This window comes from Toxotes jaculatrix, chromosome 21 (assembly GCF_017976425.1).
Source record: "Toxotes jaculatrix isolate fToxJac2 chromosome 21, fToxJac2.pri, whole genome shotgun sequence".
In the NCBI taxonomy this organism is placed as follows: Eukaryota; Metazoa; Chordata; class Actinopteri; family Toxotidae; genus Toxotes; species Toxotes jaculatrix.
Genome location: NC_054414.1, coordinates 8568144 through 8583588, shown reverse-complemented (window position 1 = coordinate 8583588; position 15445 = coordinate 8568144). Strand labels below are relative to the sequence as shown.

General features: G+C 44.2%; 1 protein-coding gene across 7 annotated transcripts in view; it reads left to right on the top strand.

Annotated features, from left to right (window-relative positions):
* The window catches only part of raraa (retinoic acid receptor, alpha a), a 139139-nt gene that overhangs the window by 113720 nt on the left and 9974 nt on the right, over positions 1 to 15445 (top strand). For all 7 annotated transcript variants that reach the window (XM_041066518.1, XM_041066515.1, XM_041066517.1 and 4 more), the window contains one exon: positions 8863 to 9011. In XM_041066518.1, coding sequence (XP_040922452.1) covers positions 8863 to 9011 — 149 coding nt within the window. The remainder of the gene's footprint in view (positions 1 to 8862; positions 9012 to 15445) is intronic.

Sequence of the window (15445 nt, the reverse complement as noted above, 5' to 3'; positions counted from 1 at the left end):
ACTTGCCATGTGCCAACTGCATGTTCTGAATCCTGAAGACCTGCACAAACAATTTCACGTTCTCACACACACACTCTTACAGTGCAGTGTTCGTGCCCACCCCCTGGTATGACATGTGTTACAGGCCGCTGGAACTCACTGCTGTGCCTGTCCACATCCTCTGGCATCCTCTAGCCAACACAGGCTGCCTTTTGCCCCCTTGTGCCCACCACCATGTCCCACACCATCAGCTCATGCCAAATATCTCCAGTCACCCAAGAGCAAGTGCCAACTCACATAGTGCCACTGTCAGTCAGCAGGCACAGACAGCTGCTGGGTAGAGTTACACCGTGTTACTCGGGGTTGTAAGGCAGCGTTGTTGCCAGGGAACTTGAAGTTCTTTCCTGCAATAAAACTGTCTTCAGATGTCTTTTTTTTTTTTTTTGGGATTACGCCTATAAACATTGTGTTCATTGCATTTATGAAATTTATATGTGGTTTAGATGTCCTGTGCATTCTGTTTTTGTTAGGAGACTTAACTGTACTTAAGGCATGCGGCAGCACAGAACAGCTACTATAGTTAACATGAAGTTGCTGCTCAAAGTCTAGCCCCCTGTAGACCTCACCTTTGCCATCTGCTTGATTATTTGCTGCCCCTCCTCCCGCTCTCCCCCGCACTCCACTTTGTCCACACATGTTCTCAGTTCCGTCTCCATTTGCCGGGGCTGCAGTGATAGGAAAACCTGGTGTGCTGTTATTTCAGAGGCCTGGCAGCGTGGAGAGGGAAGTTATCTTGGGCCCCTGGAGAAGGGCTTGGGAACATGGTGGGGGCCGCTGGGCTGATAAAAACCAGGCCTCGCCTAGACAAGAACATGCTGATGTTCACACGCACAGGCTATCACGCACACACATATACAATACACACCACATAGCGTTCACTCAGATATACAAACAGGCAGATGCGTTCATTTGCACAAGCATTTACATTTCTGTTAGTTGTGCTTCCACAAGCAGTCAGACAGAAAAAAAAAATGTATGCATTAAGTGTCATATGTTCCCATATACACAAACAACCAGCCACACCTAACTTCCCTCACCTCACCCAGATGTAAAGATGCCATAAATTACTTCTGCTAAAACACAACCTGGTGTTTTCCCCACTTCTGGCCCAAGACAAACACCGCCATTTCCTGGTGTCGAGGGAGGGATCGTCATAGCAGGCAAGAAAGACTCCTTACTCTGCACCGCCTTGCCCTTCAGCCTCTGCTCGGACCCTCATTTATCACTCACGTATGTGTGTGTTTTTCTTGCCCTAACGCTCTACACAGGGGAGTTATTTGGCCCCAATTTGGAGCACTATCCATCAAAATTTTTGTTTCAGAGTCAGTGTAGCTTTCAAATGTATTGCTCAGCCCTTAAAGAACTCGAGCTGTCCCATCCATTTCTGCTCTCGCTGCAAAATTTGAATAGCTGCAATGGTTGCAAAACAGCAGGCTGTCATTTCTCTGAAATGTAGACCACAACATACTCTCTTAAGTGGAAGTGATGTATCATTTGCCACAGAAAATTGTATTAGAATCAGATTTAGCTCTCGGCTTGATCCATTCACATCCCTCCTTTACACTAGAAGCCTCATCGCGTCAGATGTATGAATTAAGAAATATATTATGACTGTTAGAAACCACATTTCATACCAGACTGATTTTTTCCCCCAAAAATGGTGTTATTGTGCAATACTGCAAGTGTGTTCCCTTTATTTTGCATGGAAACTCATTATTAGTGATAGTGCTCTGTATTTCCTGGCACCCAACCCCCCACCCCTCCTCTCTCCCTTCTCTCTCTCCCTGCATTGAGAAGGTAGACTGCAAGATCGACATGCAGCAGCTTAGGTGGAGCACAACCAGCCTGGAGGATCCTCAGTAATCCTCCTAACTCGTCCTCACTGAATCCCACATATACGCTGATTTGTACGCTTCCATATTATGCATGATGTGAGTGGAAACAGTGACAACAAACTTCAGAAACAAAATCCCATCAACAGTGTGCAAGGCAATAAAATACCATATGTAGTCGTAAATAATTTTGCCTCTTCTATAATTGTTGTTTGCATCTTCGGCTGGAGCATGAATCAGATATTGATGAATCAGGTATGCTCTGTCCGTCAGATTTTAAGGTTTTTAGCTGGCTGTGGCCGACGTGATGAGCAGTCACCCTTGGTAAGGATAGATGGAAGGATTCGGTGAGTGAAAGAGGACTTCCTCTGACTTGCCGCCTTGCACAGGATGTAAGTTGTAGAGAGCTCAAGGAAGAGAAGAATGTCAGATTCGGTAATGGGGACAGGTAGGAATAAGGGGGAGATGGGGGTGGAAAGGCTGGATTTAGTTACAGTGAATATGCGAGGCGTGAGGCTCGCTGTCTGCTCTCCTGCCCCATGTTAACCTCCACTGGCTCTCCTTTCCCTGTGTGTGTGTGTGTGTGTGTGTGTGTGTGTGTGTGTGTGTGTGTGTGTGTGTGTGTGTGTGTGTGTGTGTGTGTTTTCACTTATGCCTGTCTGCCCTGCCGCCAGATTCCTCCCCCTCTCCCGTCCAATAACTGTTCACACTCTGTGTTTGAACACAAACACAGCCCACTGTCGCTCTCCTTACAGCTGTCAGTCTGTGTGTGCCTGCTAGCGTGTGATCGCACACGCCCAGCCTCACCCCAGTTTATATTCAGATGGCGTGTGTGGCGTAGCTGTCAGTAATCAGCGCGAAGGCAGCGAACGCAACCCCATCCATTTTCAGTGGAGAGCTGTTATGACGCTTTGTTAGAGAATGGCAGGATTTCCCTGTAAGCAAGGAAATAGTCCCATTTCCCTCTTCAGTAATTGAAGAGTGCTGACAAAGCATTCTTGTGTGTGTGTTTGTGTATGTGTATGTGTATGTGTGTGTGTGTCATTTTCCCCTGCTGCTAACCCACATTTCTGACATGGAAACCAGAAATAAAGCCTGAATATTTAGCAGAAGTCAGGCACAATGCTTGAGCGATGTCCTTCTCTGCTCGCTTATTGGTCTGTTCCACTGCACATAAAAGGGCTTAAGTTGCTGCCAGTCGTTTTTATGGACATGCATGATACATTGGCCTACAACTCCCAGGGTTTTTGCAAGGCGGTCTATATCCCTGGGGCTATTCCACTGGCCATCCCACTTCATTCATTTTAAGCAGACTTCAAAGCAAGCCTTAATGCAGCAGCCTGTGGCATGGTGGTCTGTCTGGTGTCTCTTCTCCTGCACACTCACTGCATGGAAAGACAAATGGACCTCTATATGTTCTTCCATGTATCTTACACATGGCGAGCGTGTGTGTGTGCATGTGCATGTGAGTGTGTCCATATAACCTAATAGAAGCCAGGGGAACACAATGGGCCGTGATTGAGTGGGATTCAACAAAGTGAAAGACACTGTCAAAGCCGTCCTTCTCCTCCTTCATCCCCTCTGCTTTCATTTTCTCCAGCTCCCTTTACCACAAACCAGCCAGCCAGCCAACCAGCCAGCCTGCTAATGTAGTTAGCTTCCCTCTAATGATGGTGAAATCTCATTAATATGCTTCACAGCTGGGCCCAGTAACCAGTGGGGATGAAGGTAATCAAATCTCAGAGGACTAACCTAGAGCTGAACCTCAAGAACTGCTCAGTAGCGCTGGGCTGAGACAGCCCGGGGTCTGGAGGCTTGATAATAGCCAGTAGGCTTCTATGTGTATGCCAGTGTGTGTGTGTGTGTGTGTGTGTATGAGTGTCTCAGTCTGTGGTCTTTTGGTCCTGATGCCTTTGAAGTGCTGATGTTAGCCAGGCTATCTTATGTCAGTATTACAGCTCAGGCTAGTTCATCATCAGAATAGATTTTATTTCAGTCTTGTGCATATTTGTCCATTTAAGTCTAGTCATGCGGTAATTGCTTATGGAGGATGTGGCTGTGAGGGCGCGGCTTCGCTCTAAGTGCACTTGTGGCTCATGATGTATGCAAAGTGAATCTGAAGAGCGGCATTACAGACCACTCACACTTGAACTTAATTAAATCACCGGTGCTTTGGCTCTGAGTTTGAGAACACCACACCGCGCTACATTAAGCTACCGTATTTCCTGAAATAAAAACCGAGTCAATTAAAAGCCGGGTCTCCGATAATGGCCAGGAGGGCGTGGCTGACTCGGACAGATAAAGACCGGCCCCCAAACACAGGCAACCTGATGCCTGTCAAATAATGTGCATGCCAGTGGAGCATAATGTAGATTTCTATAGCTTTTCAACACTGTATGAAGGGGTTATGTCCACTAAAAAGCTAGAGAGCTTTTAATTTGCGAACGGTTACAGGAAGTGTTGAGTTTGTCTTAACTGTGTGTTATACTTATCAAACAGAGGGAATTAGAAACAAAGGCCTGTTACTTTTTGCAGTTGAGCAAATAAAGTCCCTCGTCACTATTTGAGGAATTACAGTGTTAAGACATCTGGGGGCTGCACACATACACACAGTGTGCTTGTAATTCTTGTGTGTGAGCGTGAATATGAAAGGAGAAATCTAAACGAAATCTCGGGGCTTTGACATACTGGCCATTCAGAAACGGTTTTATGAGCTAAATCTGTTGTTAATTCACTGAGAAGCATAATCATTTTTAGTACTTTATTGCTTTAAATGTGTCAGAGTTTGCTGCGAGGCTTGTTTTCAGCCATAATGAGTGGTCAGATGTTACACAGACACAACCTCCTCTGCTGTTTCAACGCAGTGCAGTGTCAGGTTTGTTTTCGCTGGTTACACCTGACAGCCTGTGCTGTTTATTCCCACTTCTGGGACTGGTCTGACAACATACCAGGCTGCAGACTTGAATCCAGCCTTGTGTGTGTGTGTGTGTGTGTGTGTGTGTGTGTGTGGTTAACAACAATAGCGGTGACCATATGTTTGGTGTGGTTTGTGTTTCACCTCCTCACCAAAGTACAATAGATTCCTTATCAGTAACTCCTTACTGAACTTACTGTTTTTCATTTAAACATTATTTTCAGGGTTGCGGGTTTCGGCGCCTGTATCCCCAAGCAAAGCAGGGTGTTATTGTCTATTTATGCTCCCTCTCTTTCTTGGCTAGAAGAATGATATTCTATCTGTAGCTCATGTATTAGTTACTGTGGTGATTTTTCAGGCACTGGAGGGGCTCCGGCCTGGAAACCTTGCCCGACACACAAATTTCCAGTGTTAACGTGTTGCAATGATATCGAGGGAAGCTCTCCAGGCTAGTGTGAGTCATTTCTTCCAATGTTTGTGCGTTATGATTTCGTGGTTCGCACAATAGGCAGGCTTGTATGATGGTTGATGTTGATCAGAGTTTGGATGCAGGCTGGTGTTGAATAATGCCTGGGTGAGGACTGCTGAAGGGCTAAGTAGCTCCGTCCTCGCTGCTGAGCCTCTCTGCCTCTCTGTCCACAGGCCTGCCATTGTTTTGCTCCATGCCTCAGCTTGACAAGGCTCCAGAAGCCAGCCATTGTATTTAATTACAGTCGCCAGCCCCTTCACAGACTCTTGTCCTTGTGTCCCAGATTTCCATGGGTGCTCTCATTAAGACTGTGCATTCGGTGTGTGTGTTTGTGTGTGCGTGTGTCCGACCGATGAGGCTTTTTTTAATGGCTCTGGGAGAGCTCCAGCATGCGTAAATGTCAGTACAGATACGATTTTTAAGTTTATGTGCATGCGTGTGGGTGGCACATCTGTTTGTCTATGCGTTTCTAATGAAAGCATCTTTAATGTGGATGAATAGCTCTGTGGTCACACTAATAATGCAGAGCTGTAATCAGTCCACATCAAGAGAGGCAGACGAGCGCTGAAATTGTGAATGGTTTTTTTTTTCCTTTGTTTTTTTTTTATTTTTTGCTAATGAGAAAATATGCCATGTTACGTAAGGGCTGTTCTATTTAAGTTTAATTTGTTTGACATGAGCGTGGTGATGGCATGGCCCAGCGGCATGAGCAAAGATGACCCGTAATGACACCAATAAAATGGCACTGAGAAGCAAAGGACGGACTCGCACACTGCCCACAGTCTGTCCTCCTCACACTTTGTCACCGAATCCTTTATCTCTTTTGCACAAAATCACTTCACGATTTTTCCTCCGCAGTAAAAGAAAAGTGCTGCTGTTTGATATACTCTCTCTTTTCTGCAAAAGTAATGAAAGTAAAACAGAAGTATATTTCTTGATTATGAGCAGCTCTGTCCACATGTTCTGTCAAAATGAATCGCTTCTTTGCTGTATTCTCATATGAAATTAATAAACTTTGTAATTGTTTTCAAGGCTTTAAGTTAAACCCTGACAGGTGTGTGTGTGTGTGTAATGTAAAAATGAATCTTAAAAACCCAAGGGAGGAACATGAAAAAAGTAATGCAGCCTTGCCTCTTCTCCCTGTGTGTTTGTGCCAGTTTTATCACTTCTTGTTTTTGTATTTTTGTGTATTGCTCAAGCACGTCATAGTTCTCTGTCACTCTACATCTTTTTTTTCCCTCACTGCTTTCCTCGCTTTATCTACACCCTCTGTCATCTCAAAAGTTTCTCTTTCTCCTTTTTCACATTTCCCCTGTTACTGCCAAAAGAAAAAAAGGTCCTAACATATCTGTTCAATAAACAAAGAAGCTTTTGGAAATAAATAATAAGTTCGAGCCGTTCCAGGCTGCAGTTACTAGTTGCCTGTCACGCTTTTTCTTATTTCTTTCAAAAATATTTTAAAATCAATACTGTCTGAACCCTTAATCAACCTTAACCAATTTAAAAGGTTGTTGCTGGTGTGAAAGTGACAGATGGCATCCAGGCCTGATAAATGAAACGTCTTCTTAATATCCCAGGCCTGATTGGGTGTCACTGTTAGGTGTTGCAATGCGAGCTTTATTGCTGTTTAGCTTAACTGTCCCCGTCATCTGAAACCCACTTGGATATGCTGCGTGTTTTCCTGACGGCGGAGATAACAGCCGAGCTTTGAAGAGGCGAGATTTTGGTGCACTCTGCTTGTTTCTGTTATTCTTTTCCAGGAAGCCTTGAACATATCTGGGCATCAGGTTGGTTTATTTTGGTTGTTCTGAATGTAATCTTCCCCTGCACCATATGCTGTATGCGCATGGAGATTGGCAAGCTGAGACCCGCATACAGACACTATAATTGGAGCGGAAAGCGCGTGTGCGCACACGCATGTGTGTGTATCAGAGGAAAGACTTCATCTTTGCTTTACATTTCCCAATGTGCAATGCAGTTAGACTTGTGTGTGTTATGTCGGGATCCAGTGCGAGCGTAGTGTTTGTCTGCGGTGCCGTCACATGGAGCATGTTCTCGGCTGTACTACCGTCCTGCTGAACCAGCCCATTCTGTTAAATATAGATGGCTTATTTACACAACAGCTCCTGAGCTGCTTGTCAACCTCCTCAATCCCTCCTCTGTTGAGCTGATGATGCCAGGTGGAGCAATGGGGCTGCAAAGATGCACACATGCACATAACATACCAGCATGAATATGGACTGAACAGGACAAATATACATCACAGAGGTATATATTTTTGTGTGCTAACAGAACTGTGTATTGTGTCAAGTGTCAGGTCAAGTACTGAAAGTGGACAAAGATTATTTAGTCATACTCTGCTTTACATATTTATTAATATCAGATCTTTTATGATATAAATGATGATTATTTCATTTTAATTTTGTTCTATAAAGTAGATTTACTGTTAAGACCACTATCATTTATGGATTTGACGAGTTAAACTTAGTGTCTTAAATGAAAAACTGGATTTGGATAGCAAAACTCAGGCATTAAAGTGGCGTCGGTATGAAAAAAAAAAACAAACTACACACAGCTTACTCACAAGAAGAACACACTTTAGCTCATAAAGGCACCAGGGATTATACACTTATTTGGTTAGCTACAGGCCACAGGGTGCAGGCCTGCGCTGTGAATGTGTGTTTTTATATTTGATTAAAGAGCCTTGTTTTGCAACACGCAGGATATTGAGGTCAAAGTCCAATACATATTACATGAAAGCAACAGCAGGTTACTTCCCCATAATCCCAGGCCACTTTGTTTATTATGTACAAGCACACAAAATATGCGAGCCTGCAAAGTGCTCATATTTTTGGTTTGTCGCATTAGCCTTTATTGGATGAAGACAGAGTGTGTTCGGGGGGTGGGGGGTGGCAGTAAACAAGTTACAAAGACCTGTCTTGCTTGGTCAGAAGCAGAGAGAATTGCTCAGCCTACATGCATTACTTCTTCGACTGGTGAGGGTGATATGATAATTTGTCCTTTAATATTTTCAAGCACTCGTACTTATGAAGACCGCACAATTTAAAAATAAATACAAACACAACTCCAGGCCTTGCATCAGAGGAGAAAACCTGCCTTTGAACCCTGCTAGAGAAGCAGCTCTTTGCTGTAACACACACACACATACAAGACAAAAATTTCGGCAATAATACAAGAATACAGCAGAGGATGCTTTCATTGGAGCTTTGATGATCTCTGTGTGAATGTGTGTTAGAAAATGTTTGTTCTTTGAAGACATTTTCTGTCCTGTGGCACATCTGAAAACGCCTCATCAAGAAGATGCCTTCGCATTTGCAGCTTTTTTTTTTTTTTTTAAATCTTAAACACATTGTTAGAAAGTGAGATAGTTCCCCTTCTGGTGATTTGTATTGGATGTCGTCAGCAGTGTATCTGTCTGGACTGGGTTGTTTAAGATCTGTGTGTGTGTGTGTGTGTGTGTGTGTGTGTGTGTGTGTACACATGAGGCTGTGTGTTTATCCCACTGATATCGATTAATTCTCCATGTCTGTCAGCACTCCATCTGATAGTGCTCACTAACCCCTCTTGTTGCTCTTTCCTCTCCACAGCGATAGAGACCCAGAGTACCAGCTCAGAGGAGATAGTGCCAAGCCCGCCCTCACCTCCCCCGCCGCCCCGCGTCTACAAGCCCTGCTTTGTGTGCCAGGACAAGTCCTCAGGGTACCACTATGGTGTCAGCGCCTGCGAGGGCTGCAAGGTGAGACTCCCGGCCTCCCTCTGATCTGCCAGTAAAGCAAGATGTTCGGCAGTCTTGTAACCTTCATGTGATTTGCAGTAGGAAATAGAAACACACACAGCCGTCTTTACAGCCAAAGCTTAGACGATGAAAAGGACGAGGCACGTCATTTGAAATATTTTGCATCTTCTGTGGGTTTTTCAGTGTTTAAATGTTTGGAATTTTGTGTAACAAGTCAAAACTGACTATTTCTTTCTGGAGAATCATTCACTAACCTTATTGCTTGCTTTATTGAGCTGCCAAATCATCATTGTGACCTGAACAAGTTGCAGCTGCCTCTTTCAACACTTACACCTATGCACATTGTAAAAGAAAAAAAAAAAGAAAGATAACATATAGGATGGGCCTGCTTCGTATCATGTACAGTTTATGAAACTTTGTCATCCGTGCAGGTTTTTTTCTCTTTTTGACTGTTGTTTCCACTCATATCTTTGCTGACGTGTCCACATTGGCCGTCTGTTATCAATACAGCCATGTTACACAGGTGCTGAAGAGGCCTCATAACCCCCATCTGCTCTGTTATCAGTTGATATTTGCTGTGTGCATGCATACATGTTCTCCTGTTAGTGTGAGCACACAGACCTCTTTATCTCGCTGCTCCCAAGGCTCGGAGCCAGAGTTGTGTAAGCTCAGAAGAGGATAGGGATGAGGAGGAGGGATCTGTGGAATCTAATGTAATGTTACCGCCAGGTGCAGACCTTATATCACCACAATGTCAGTATTTCAGAAACCTCCTTGTTTTGTGTGCCTTGCAATCATACATTCTTGAATTAACCTAATAGGATTTACACAGTTGAAGAGTCTTAACCAAAATAGGAGTGTGTAAATCCCTCTGTGTAAGGTTTACTCGTGTCAACAGCTCTGTGTATTGAAGAGGGGATAGGAAGTGGCTGGATGAAGACAGGCAGGGTGTTGCCAACGGTGACAGGTGCCTGCTGTATCCTCTCACTTATTGAGTGTGGAACCAATACTGTGGTCCGTGTTTTAGGAATAGGAGTAGTGTGGAGGGATGGCGGGACGGGGACGGGGGCGGGGGCAGGGGGTATAGCAGGGTGAAAAAGCCACTCTGAAGATGGCAGGAGCAGAGGCAGTAACAAACAATATGAAAGAGTAAGGAAGGGCAGGAACCCAGGGGGAACGCAGAAATGCAGACAAAACGATACAAAGATGCGAGAGACTGCAGGGAGTGAGATAGTGGGAGTGAGAGAGAGCGCACTGTGCTCTGGGAGGCATGAACAGCCAGAGAGCGAGAGAGAGAGAGAGAAAAAGAAAGAAGTGGGTATGGTTGGAGGGGCAACAGATTAGGCGGACGGGGTACAGGGGCCACAGCTGAACTCATTGACACCAAAAGAAAGACGGTCAGCGCACCAGAGCACGGGGTGTGGGGGAGAAATGCATAAAGAATGCACAAAGGGAGGAGAGCGCAGCAAAGCTAGGAGTCTGGCACACACACATACGTACATGCAAAGACATTGCCCTTTAACACGAACCCTCTGAGCGCTCTATGAAACTTCACCTGCTCCCCAAATGCGACTTATAAAAAGTTAACAAAGTAAATAAAAGCTGACCCCTGTGCTGTTTTATAGGGGTGAGCAAACTGCTGCAGACTGTGCTGCTTTGTGGGTCCTGTGGCTGTTTAATATGTCAAATGTAAAATAGGTTTTTCCTCGTTTAAAGTGTGTTGAAAATGTGTTGAAAATGTTTTAAAATGATGCTTAGACTGAAGCAGATTCCTATCAACCTATGTCACATAATGAGGTTAAATATATAAAATCTAATATTTTATTCAGGCTTGTGGAAATACATCCTTGACTGTCAAGGCCAGTCAAATCATAACAGTACAGCCAGAAAGGAGAGATGGGGGAAACAGCTGGGCAGCAGTAGATATGTGTGTGTGTGCTGTGTATTTTTATGACGCAAAGAGAGAAAGATTCTGCGTGTGTGTGTGAAAGACAGAGAAAAAGGAAGATAGTGTGGAGATACTATTGTGCAGTGTGTGATGTACCAAATTTTGTCCTGAAAATGAAATCAAGTTTCATAATTGTTCAATGTTTCTAAACAAGTGTTTCTTCACACTTACCAATTTCAATATTTCGAAACACAGCTCAGGTGAGAGATTTGGCCATGGGAAACCTTCCTAGTTTGTGTGTGTGTGTGTGTGTGTATGTGTTAAACCTGTGACAGGATGTTACCCACCTTTTGCTCAATGCTCAGGCTCCAGCTGTTGGTACAAGCTGTGATTTTTATGTAATTGTGCTCTAAACTTTCCTCTCAGATGAAACCACCAAACTAGCTGCTGACTACTTTATGTGTCCTGTATTCAAAAGCATTGACTTTAGTCTCAGGAGGTGCGCAGCAACTCTGCAGCCATTTCAAGCCCTAATCTGCTTTTACTGTGTCCACTTAACACTGCCCCCCATTGTCTGAGAGCGCCCAAGTAAATAGGGTAATAAGTAGAATAATAAGGCTAAATCACAGCTCCTGATGAGAGTTTGTGTGTGGTTGTGTCAGACTAGTATAAAAGTATGATTGTTTCGTGCTCAGTGTTAAACACACCTCATGTGCATGATGGATTAATTAGTAATTGTTCATATAGTAGAAATGTATGAGGCAGGAAGTTTCATCATTCTTGAAGTGTTGAGAAGTGAAATCTCATTTGTTTTTATCCCAAAGGTCTCTCCTAGACAAAAGAAATATTTACAGCATATTATACTGTACACACAACAATATGACACTTAATAATTGTAGGTAAAAAGCTCTGTAACACTGTGATAAACACAGAAAGACATGCAAACAATAGACGAGCTGTAAAATTGAGTAATTAGTTGTTTCTCCTTAGTGATCTGTGACAGCACAGAAATTTGTGCCAGATTTGACACTGTAATTAGTGTTTTGAGGCTGTTGTACATTGGGGATATAGCTGATGTTTTAATCTACCAGCCAACAGACAACGCGCAGTGCAAATTATTTCAGAACAATGACACAAGTTAATTTAACACATAGGTTTTAGCATCAGTTGATGAAGCATCGTCTGCACCCTGACTCATGAAGCTGTGCATACCTCCATGGCTCGGTATAATCAGTTTCCCAGATATATTGTGATTGAGGTTGATTTTAACCAGAGAGAGGAGCCACATGCAAAAAGACTGAGCTGAGCACAAACACCAGAAAAGGGAAACACATTCACTTCAATATAATCAGATACATCTATTTATTACAGAGGGAAACGATTTTACGTTTAGGCAGAGGTGGAAGTGACTGCACTTTTAATTAAACCTTTTAACAGCTAGGCAACTTTTTTTTGGGACACTTGCAAAGGTCTCAGGCTTGAACTCTGGATGATCAATTGTTTGTTGTTTTTGCAATTGAAATGCATGCACGCAACGTGATGAGTGCATCAGGTGAAAGATGAACCAGAAAGTAGATGATTGTCATGTTAACCTTTATTTTTATCACCAAATAGAGGTTTTCAAGCTGGGGACTTGTTGTTAACCTTTCTGACTACTCTTTTCACGCCCTCTGCACCCTGCTCTGCTAGTTAGTAAAGAGTTCGTTAGGTGTGATCATTAGATATGTTGGCTAAAACTATGAAAACATCCCTGGTTAGACAGAGAGCTGCTAGTCTTCTGTCCGTGAGCCAGCTGCCTGCCCACTCAACAGCCGCAGTGCTAATTTGAAAAATTCAGGATGCCTTCTCCGTATCTCTGACTTCAGAGGAGATGACTTGGCATAGCATACTCAATAATTCAACACTACAGGCATCTGAATGTATATGGTTGCCTCATCTGAGACTGGGGTAAGTTGAGGGTTAGCAGCGTCTGCTTTGCTGCAGCATGCCAAACTACAAAGTCATTTCCTGGGGGCTGTAGCGAACAGAGGAAACAGGAGGGGGATGTTGAGCTCTGCTACTTGAAGACAGCTCATTCGTTTGTTGTTTAACTTCTGCCGCCCGTGCATACTCGACGACATTGCACTTCTTTCCCCCTGGAGATATTAACACTTAAACATTAAATTTGCATGCCCACCCCCTCATGTTTATGTTTTTGTCTTGGAGGCATGCTAGCACGCAGTAGGTGACCTCTCCTCCTGGTTACCAGCTGCAATGGGAGGGAAGCGAACATATTTTCAAAATCCTTAACCGCCACTTCTTGCATGAATATCCCCTATTTGCTTTGTATTTCTGACGGCCCTCTTACCAAGCATCCGTCTTAACTAATGTGTGGGCTGTAGCAATAGCTGCTTAGTAATAGTGGCAGGGGCACAGGCACACACGCACATGCACAGACGCAGTAGGAGGCTGGGAACGCACTCTTAATCTGGGCACAGTGTGAAAGTCACGTAAGAGAGGATTCCTGTGCTTCCCTGTGAACTCCACAACCCCACACTCCCCCCACCTGCCTCCCTCTTAATAAAGCATTTCCTCACACACAAGCAAAGCAGAACGCACACACACCCTCATAAATGCATGAGGCTCATAGGGCTCACCAGGAAGACAGCTGTGAATTGAAGCACACATGGCACATGCAATCATGTATGTGCTGTTACCGTTCGCTCCTCTTTTTGATCCCTCCCTTCCTCTCCCTCTTCTTGCGGCTCTCATCTCCTCTGAACGCTGCAGGGTGGCTGACAGGCCTGCTGTGGGCTCTTGTCGCCGCGTGGATTAAGCGGTGATACAAAAAGAGGCTTAAAGGCCGTAGGAAGCAATGACTCCTAAAAGGAGATGGTGGGTGGGGGGGCAGCAGCAACAGCCAATCAGGAGGTGCTGCGAGAGGGTACCTGAGCCTCATGGTGTCAGGAGGGAGTGGGTCAATCCCCTGGTGACACTGGGGTCAGGGTCAGGGCACCGTCAGATCAAAGCAGACATGATACACGCACACACAGACACACACAAAGACCACAGACTTATCCCTCAGCATCAGCAGCTAGAATTAATGTCAACGCACAAGTCTTGTTCTGTCCACTTTGTTGTCCTGGAGACAGCAGGTCTTCTCAGGAGAGTTTGTAGGTTTCTGCTGTTTTCCAACATTACTGATGTATATTATGTGACAACATGTTGTAAAGCAAATGTGGAGCCTTAATAGAAGTCAGGACAAAGGTTTGATGGCTTGACCTTGTGAGGACTGAAACACTTCCTCTTCCAGCCAAAGTCTGTCGTGTAATCGGCACTGCCACACGCGCTGGTGGTCCCTTGCTCAAACAGATACATGACAAAGTGTAAACACTTCCTCTTCGTAGTTCATCTGAAGCCTGAATCACTTCCACTCTGTGGTAGCGGACGGGAGACACGAGAAGAGGCTGGTGATCCGGGAAGGACAAATTGCAGGCTTAGGTCCACCAGCCATCTGTCGGCTAGCAAAGCTAATCCCTCGGCATGGGATGGGGCTCCTTGGCAGCTACCCCACTGCAACCACACTCCACCCAATCCCACCCCTCCTCCCTCCCACCCAGTGGCTGACCCCACCCTCATACCCAACAAAATATAACGCATGTCCCACTGCGTCACATCAATACCGACATTGACCTGTATTGCTTTTGTCCCGAGCCGCACTTGCTGAGTATTCATTCAGTTGTGGCTGATTTGCATTAACCTCTTTTTATCTTTCTGACACACAAGAAATGTTTAAGCAATAAGGGCACAGAGGTTAACATTGATTTTATTGGGGCTGAATGGAATTAAGGAGACTATAAGTTGCATAAGGTGCTTGGCTTTCCAACCGGTTTGTCATTGTTGACTCCAAAGCACAATCTGTGTTTGTATCACTCAAAATCAGAAAATCACAAAACACAGATTTCATAATTTGAGAAGTTTTAGTCAAAAGCTCAAAATTTTGTCATAAATATACGGCCATTTTTTTCCCTTCTTTTCAGAAATCCCAGCTGCCTTTTTTTATTTAAAACATAGATAGCTCGTTTTAGACGTTTCTTCTCAGTTAGTTTATGACCCAATATTCTTCACTTATTTTTGGCAGTTACAGCCACTCTTCAAGTTCATAGGGAGAGGATCTAAATTATTACTGAGGGATGTGTGTTTCATGGGGGAGACACACTGTATTTTGCTCTGTTTCTGTGTCTTGCTTTTGGGCAATCAAAACATAGTTTGTCTCCCGAGAGATCCCCCATCTCAGCCCAGTGACCAAAGATGAGCTCATTATAATTTGTCTTCCGCTTCATATGCTTGGACTGAATTTTTTAAATTCATTCTCTGATTTGTTTTGATCCAGTTAGATTGATTAGGGAAATGCAGGAAAAGAGGGATTCCTTTTTTTTTTGTTCTTACACATCACTTCCAGCCTATGGAAGTGAAGTGTTCCTCTCTCTAATAATATATGATTGGCCTGGATCTAGGATTGCTTGTTTCTGACTGTTTAAACTAGGCCACGGTTTTGTGGCACCCA